The 8,139-nt window shown below is 41.3% G+C and overlaps 1 protein-coding gene across 9 annotated transcripts in view; it reads left to right on the forward strand.

The window, feature by feature from the left end:
• auts2a (activator of transcription and developmental regulator AUTS2 a) overlaps nt 1–8,139 on the forward strand; it is a 40,490-nt gene that overhangs the window by 13,279 nt on the left and 19,072 nt on the right. For 7 of the 9 annotated variants that reach the window (XM_014025901.1, XM_014025905.1, XM_014025904.1 and 4 more), the window contains exons 1-3: nt 3,728–3,833; nt 5,292–5,829; nt 6,946–7,232. In XM_014025901.1, coding sequence (XP_013881355.1) covers nt 3,743–3,833; nt 5,292–5,829; nt 6,946–7,232 — 916 coding nt within the window. In that variant the 5' untranslated portion in view covers nt 3,728–3,742. Of the gene's footprint in view, nt 1–3,727; nt 3,834–5,291; nt 5,830–6,945; nt 7,233–8,139 lie in introns of those variants that run through there. The other 2 variants (XM_014025903.1, XM_014025909.1) reach the window with 2 other exon arrangements.

Genomic DNA, 8,139 nt, shown 5'->3' on the forward strand with positions numbered 1-8,139 from the left:
GGTAAAATATACGACAGGTCTAGACCACACGTGAATTTTGTTCATAGGTATCTGAAAAAAATCTTAGAATATGAAAACATTGGTGAATGCCACAAATTCTCCTAAATCACTCGTACGCACAACTTAAGAACAAATCTGTGCGTACCAACGGTTCTTGCATGAGGCCCAATGTTTTCAAACTCTTATCACTGAGAGAAAATTGACCATAATACCCATCTTTGGGTATTATAGAAGTGCACTGGTTTAGAAAAAAATAAGATTGACAAACTTCTGCTTAAAATTCCAACTAGCATTTATTCTACAAAGCTCGGCAGTAATTTGTGACTTCCTTTTGATAGAATCTAAGCTAACCAAAAACTGATATTTTGATGTATAAACTGTAGAGGAAGTGAAATGTTTCTGAGAATAATAGGAGTTGTTCATAAACATTTAGACAGTTCTAATGTAAGTATGTGATATCACAAAAATCTTTAAAAATTATAAAACGTAAAGTGCAATTTTGAAAATACATATTAAATCATGTAAAGTTCTTAATTCTGTGACCTGTTTAAACTTTGAATGTTTCTTCTGTGAAGTGTGTCTGATAGAGCTTCAAAGATGGCTGAGTTTTTTCACTTGTTTCAGCCAAATCCCCTTGTTGTTTTGAACAGTGCCTTGAGATGACTTTATTTGTGAATTGATGTTATATAAATAAACGGGATTAAATGCTTCATTGCTTATGCATCGGCACCCTAATAAATCCTGAAGGCTTTATGTGATCAAGATTAAAATAGATCAAGAGATGCTAACAGTAAATCAAACCACACTTATCATAAGCTGTTTTGCTCTACWAAGGTGAGGCAAGACATTGTGCATTTTAGACTTGAACTTGTGGTTCTGGATTGCTTGATGTAAATATTACTTGAACATTTGAGTTTTTTATGTCTTAAAACCAAATGTGAGGTATTGAAAAAAAAAAGAAAAATGGATGCTTCCAAAAAAAAAACAATTGGTCTGTAAGTTTGTTAAAATCCCGTATTGTCTTTTTAGATTTTCATGTAACTTCATTCTACACAATCAGCTGAATTCCTTAGATTATTATTTTTTTGGGGGGGGTGGGGGGGGGGGGGGTTGTACAGTGCCATGAGATGACGTTTGTTGTGACTTGGCACAATATAAATAAAATGAATTGAATTGAACTTTCAGTCTAGAGTTCTAGTGTAATAATTGCAAGCTGCTGTAGCTTTACCCATGTAGGGAGATAGAAATCACTAGAGGTGGAGTTTACAGCTAATACACTGAACTGTAGGACATGTCTAACCCCTTAAGTCCTCCACTGGGTCCCCTGACATCTACACTTAATGAAAGACTTTCCTACACACACACCAACACACAACACACAGACGACACTTACAAAGCCCCCCTGTTAATACTTAAATCCAGCTTTTGCCTCTTTGACCATCCTACACATAGCCATGGGCCTCGTTCCCCACTCTCCGCTCTGCCAAGCAGCTAGTGCTAGTTTCAAACTGTAATAACACTGAAAGACTGAGAAACAGCAGGGCTTTACATTTTCAAAATCCCAAGTGGGAATGGCACTTATTTGTTTTCAGGGATGAAGAAGACTGTCAAATGAACCCTCACGGGAGGATAGCTGGCAGATCCTACTTGCTTCTTCTTTCCCACTCTGCATGGCCCTTGGGTGTTCATTATGACCAGAATAGACACCTTCTTTTTAGCATGTTAGCACATTCTCAAAACAAGCTGTGGACCTCAGGGATCAGGAGGTGCAGCAGGAGAACTGGGAATTTCTTCTCTGTCTGCTGCGGTGATGTTGTTGCCAGCAGCGGTCTCCCTTGACCAGTAATAGCATTTGTAAGTAGAGAAGATTGACACCAGTAAGGAAAACAGATATAAGGGATGTTGGGATTTCTTATCTGTTGATGCATGTGAGAGTAAAGATGTGTTCATGTAAAGATGGCATAGAAAACAAAACAAAACAAAAAAAATATGTATATATGTTTTCTGACTGGCTGCTGGTTAAATTTAAATTCATGCACCTGAATTTCCTTTTCATTTCCAACTGGCGTTGTAAAGTTCAATGCCCAGTGTGTGCCTTTTGTGTCCAGAGGGACTGCTTTACATCATTCTTTTACTCAGCCATCAGTTGTTGGGTTTGTTTTTACGTAGTTATGGGAGATTTGACCCAAATCTTATGCCGTGGTATTTTCAACAATTACACAGTTTTATATATCAAGGTATTTGACTGTATTTTTCTTTTCAACACAGCTCAGCTAACAATTACAAACGCTGCTTGTTGATTAGCAAACCACGGTCAGTTAAAGTTACTTTATGCAACACAGAAACTATTTGACTTTTTTCTTTTACTGTACCTCTGTGTGTCACCGTTTCCCTCCTCTACATGTCTTTTCTTCTTTGTCTGGTTGTAGACAGTAGTCACATTTCGGTACAGTCATGAAGGAGGAGGTTTGAGCAAAGATCATGATCGGGTCTATCATTTTGTGTTATTTAATAAAGCTAACAGGATGACTCAGCCTCCGTGCACCAGTCAAATCAACCCCAGTACAAAATCACTTCCCCCTGGGCTTTTTAACAATAGAAGCACATTAACATCTCCATACACTTACATCATGCATTGAATCTATCTGCACGTCACTGAAGAGGTGTAAACTCAGAATCAGAATCAGTTTTAGTTAATCCTGAGGGTTTTCAGGATTCAAATGGACAAATCTAATCTGAAAAACATGCCAAATTTAAATATTTTTTATAAAATATCGATTGAGGTTCAAGGTCCTTAAACATAATACTGTTTTTTATTTGGCCCCTAAATGAAATGAGTTTGACACCTAGTTTGTACAAATAAATACATTGCCTTGTAGCTTTTTTGTGAAGATGGTTTAACCTGAAGCTGCATATGTTTTGGGGGAAATTATGCCACAGATTAAATTCAATACTGTTGATGTCAACAAGAAGGTTTGAGAAAAACAACTGATGATGTGTCTTTATTGAACATGGTAAAAATTCTGTTGTGTCGCTGGTGAGTGGAGGGATCTGACCCAGAGTGCAGTCACACAAGGAACTCATAAAGATAAACTAAAAATACTTTATTAAACAAAAAAAGCTGTCATGGCAACAAAACTCGCAAAAACTAAGGTCAAGTGTGAAAAAACACAACAGAAACCCAAATATCGGGGAGGTAGCCTAAACAATGAACTGCTGAGGTGCTGGTGGCAGGAGACAGAATATTAAGAGCAGAGTGGAAAGTGGAGACACCTGGGCTGATTGCTAATTGGGGACAGTGAAACAGGGCGTGGCAAACTGGAAACACAGGAGACTGGCTAAGGATAAACGAGACACGGTACAGGGAACACAGAGAAGTTAAAACAGGAACTCATAGAAGTTTGTAAAATAAAACACAAGAATGGTGCAACAACCCTAACAATACAATACAGAGAAGAACTAACTGAAGTAACAAAACAGGGAATCATGAGGTAAACACAAGAAACCAAAAGAAGAACTTGTTTGAATTTGATCTTGTTTTGTGTGTTTTAAGGAACTTGTGTGCACAGACAAACACCCTGAATGCATAAAGTCTGTCTCCAAAAGATATTGAAACAATAAACTCTGCTCCCTCTGCTGGAGCCTCTTGCCCCACCCAAAAAAACTAGCTGCTTGTGCAGCTCGGCTGACTCAACTACAGCTCCCAGTGAAGGTGGTCTGAGGGGAGTAGTTTGCCAGGGAGATGGAAGCCCCCAGTGACAGGTGGCTGCTTTGCAGGGCCGGCTGCTGTCTCCACCGAGGGGACCTGGGGCCCATCTACACCTATTTGGCAGGTAAAGGATTCACAAAGGGGGGGGGGACCCATTGCCAAGCTCCCATGAGGCCCTGGGAGCCTTAATTACAGTTTATGTATGTGCTGTCAGCCCCCATGAGCCTCTTTCCTCTGGAGCTGACTGCTGATGTCTGAGCACTTTGTTCTGTCAGATGAGGTCCCTGCTGAGAAATACCCTGGATGGAGTTTATTATCTATTGTTCACTGTGACTTCAGCAGCGTACAGCGATTATAACTTCTTTTTCAATTTATTCACATTTTGGAGATCAGAGGATATATTTTGGCAGCATCTGATGGATGCTAAACTAAATCTATTATTGCAGTATTTGTATCATGTTGCTTCTACATTGTACTAATCATTACCGAGTATCATTAGTGTCATGTTACTTTGCATATAGTAAAAACAAATGTTTTCAAAGATTATAGAAAATCTGAACTGTTTGGTTTTATTTGTCATTATTAATGTTTTCACAAATTGTATTTCTAAAAAACTCAACAACAAGCTGACACAAATTAAGCATAAAGCTGTAAATCTGCACACAGTGGTACAATTCTGCTTCTGTTTTTTATTTTATTTTACATGGGTCATAATATACAGCACACTAAAAAGGTGAAACATCTGACATTGTGTAAGATGCAGTTGATTATTTTAAGAAACAAAAGACAAGAATAAACTATAGTTATGTGTCATTCACAATAGAAACTTTTAGCCAGTTTGTGTTATTTACTAACCTGGTAAAACAAAACAGCCTTTTGTTCTACACTTTGCTTCGTACAGAGGGTCTAGACCCTCAGCTATTAGGAAGTGATTTCTTGCTGGAGTTGTGGACTCTGTTGAAGTTTAAAACGATTGGATCTGCTAACGTTTTGCTGTGATGTAGTTTGCCAGCTCAAAAGTACTACTACTTTTTACATTTTTAAAATAAAGGTGTGATTTTATAACTGCTTTTTTATTAGACTTCTGGGTGAAAAAAACAACAGCTCCACTTAAGTTTTGACAAGTTGGAGTGATTGTGTAAAGACAAGCGTTACTTAGTGTTGATATGAAAGTGAAGGAAGCTAAGCTAAGAAGTTAACTGAGTGCGTTGTAAACAACCATCCCCTACTGGGAAATGAGAAGTACCGAGCTGAACAAGAAGGCTGTAAATAAGTGCTGCAGGCTTTCAACACAAACTGGTTTCATTCTCTTCCTCCACTGCCATTTCTAAACAGGCAGACAAAAACAGAGCAGAAAATTGACGTTGACGTTCCCAACTCCTCCTTCTGTTCATTGATTGGCCTGGTTGACTGATACTACCAGATAAATCCCAGATGGAGCAGTGAAGGGAGATTAGAATTGATCGGAATTGCGTAGGAAGGCAAGGGCCAGGCTAGAAATTTACTAAATTGTTAGTATTAGTGATTGTGTGTGTTTCAGGTCTTGTTCTATTGTTTTATAGTGATTTTTTTTTCTTCACAGTTCCAGATCTTGGCATCAATGTGCTCTCCACTAATGGCAGCCAGGAGCCTCTCGGCCCAGGCCTCCTCAAGGTTTCAGGCCTAGAGCGGAGTCAGGAAAGGAGCCAGGAGGGCTGTAAAGACCCTCAACCTCCTGAATCCACCACCACAAGTCCACCCTTGCCCCCCCAAACCCTCCGTTTGCCACAACCCCAGACTCTGTCCCCTCTTCGTACTCAAGCAAACAGTCCCACCCAGGTTCCAGTCTCGACCCACCTGCTGTCTCACTCAGAGGCTCTCCCCAGGCCTCTGACGCCTCCAGCCCTGCCTCTTCCCCACGGCCAAGAGCCCTCACTGCCCCCCCTTCCCCAGCCCCAGCCTGACCAGCCTATTCACAGCAGGCCTCAGCCCACGCAAAGTCTTCACCCACACCCACCATCTCCTGCCCTTCCTAATCACCACCAGCACCACCCTACTCAAGCGGGTCCTCACCGGCCCCTGTCACGCTGCCAGCCCCGCCCACTTTCTGCCTACAACGGCCTCAACCTCAACGGTCACAGGTAACGCACGTCTAAATGGACTTTATTAAAGTTCTCTAATGTTCTGAGGCAGAAAATTCAACACTCCAAACTCATAAACTATCATCTCTGTTGGTGTAACGTCTGATCAGGACACAAAATGCCGGCAGGGAGAGTTTTAAGTTTCAGAGCTATCGTTCCTTATAACTGTTATTAGAACTAAATCGACATGCTGCCACATGGGAGCCTATGATTTATTAACAAAAGCATATTTTTACTTAATGAAATTTACTTCATCTGAGAATGAGAAAAAAAAGGCAAACAAGCATATGGATTTATATTTATCCAAGAAATAATTATGAACATGTTATGTTTTTACTTATTTTAGAAAAATCCCAGTAGAGTTCTGCTTTATGTGGATAATAATTATTTTTGCTGTAATGTCCGTGACAGTCCATTGTGTTGTGTAAAGCCTTTAATAATGTGCGACTTGAAGATGGCTTCTTCGGAACGCACTCGGTCCCATCGACAGCTTTGCCTCACAGACACTCAGGACTTGGCTCTGTCCGCCTGTCCTTGTGCCAGCCCGGGCGAGCCTGCCAGCGTACCAACATGGCCTGGCACCCGCTGTGAATAATCGCAGCCAGGGCCTACAGCAAAGAGCGAGTGAAGCAAATGAGCTTTTAGGCTTAAAGTGTGGAGCTGCGGAGACGCAGGCTCTGTGATGCCCCCAGGGAAAACCCACACACACTACAAAAGACTGTTTGCTAACACTTGCATACACACCCTCTATTTCCCTCTCATCCCATTTCCTATGCACATGTTCTGTACCTGGCTCTGGAGGAAGTGCCTTAACAGAAGCTGTTCAACGACAGATGTTCATTTTGTTATGTGTGCCAGCGGTGGTTCCTTTGCATCCAAAGTGGTGTTGCGAATGCAGGGTTTTTGCAGATCCTGTTTGCCCTGGATTCTGTGAAACATAAGAATGAGGCAGGGAGGCGTTTGTAAAATGGAAAGCAGTTGAGGTGTGAAAACACTGTGCTGTGATTTGGATGCTGGAACAGATGGAGATGAGGGGATGTGCAGGAACAAGTGTTAAATTTGACTAATCACGCCTGGCTCCATCCTCTGTCGCTCTCACGTTTTCTGTCTTTACAGCAGCAGCAGGAGCAGCACTCCCGGCACCAAGCTCCACGGGCCCTCTCCCTCCCTGCACCTTCCCCACCACCCACCTGCTCCTCCGGTGGCAGCAGCAGCCTCTACCTTCCCCCTGCCACTAGCTGCCAACCACAGCGCCCCCGGCTTCCCCCCTGCCTTGCAGCCCTCGCCACATTCCCATCATCCCAATATGTTTGCGACTCCAGCTGCATTGCCTCCACCGCCACCACTAACGTCTAGCGCCCTGCCAGTACCTGGACATCCTGCCGCTGGGAGTGCCTACTCCGGTATGCTACAAGATGCTCACTCATACACCCATGTCACCCCCAAGTGGTGTGGCAAAGAACTGCCACTTGGGTTCCTCAAAAAAAATCATTTTATTGTCAACGAGTGAGACATATGAGAAAAATGTTTAAGAGCAATATTGAATTAATATTATTGTCCAGTAAAGGCAAAGGTGACAGAGCTTTTGCCCATGTTTGGTGTCTGTGGCTATGTCCAAATTTAGGGGCTGCATCCTTTGAAGGATGAATTTGATGGCTGATTACATCACAGCGATGCGCCAAAGCTACCCAAATTCGAAGGCTCACAAACGCATCCTTCTCAGCTCACCATATCCCAAGATGCAATGCGGGCTGACCAGGCGATTTATTTGCTTGTAATGACAAATGAAGAAAAAGACAGGAGTACAGTTTTCATTTAAAATCTGGTGTTACAAAATGGAAAGTTTAAAGCGGTTGTTTTGTTAGGTTTTATTTTTTATTTTTTCATTTGCATAGACATGTTTTTAAATATTTTTCTTGTCAGAATTCATCGTTAATGAGCTTGTATGGTAGGTCCCTTAAGGCCCTGTCACACTATAACATTTTAAACAACTTTGTCTGTCTGTCTGTCAGAAAAATATTTCATGGATCACTGGACGTATTTGAATAAAACTGTCAAAATACTAGGTCTGATCAAAACAGCTATACTGATATCTCTCTGTTTAGACCCTAATATAAAGCACTGACCCTAAAAGCAGCAGGCAATATGCATTCCTTTAAAGATACAGTGGTTTGCAAAAGTATTCATACCCCTTGAACTTTTCCATATTTTGTCACATTACAACCACAAACATAAATATATTTCACTGGAATTTAATGTGAAAGACCAACACAAAGTATCCAAAATAAAGAGGTTCCTTTAGTCTGGAAG

The sequence above is a fragment of the Austrofundulus limnaeus genome, unplaced genomic scaffold (genome assembly GCF_001266775.1).
Source record: "Austrofundulus limnaeus strain Quisiro unplaced genomic scaffold, Austrofundulus_limnaeus-1.0 Scaffold508, whole genome shotgun sequence".
In the NCBI taxonomy this organism is placed as follows: Eukaryota; Metazoa; Chordata; class Actinopteri; order Cyprinodontiformes; family Rivulidae; genus Austrofundulus; species Austrofundulus limnaeus.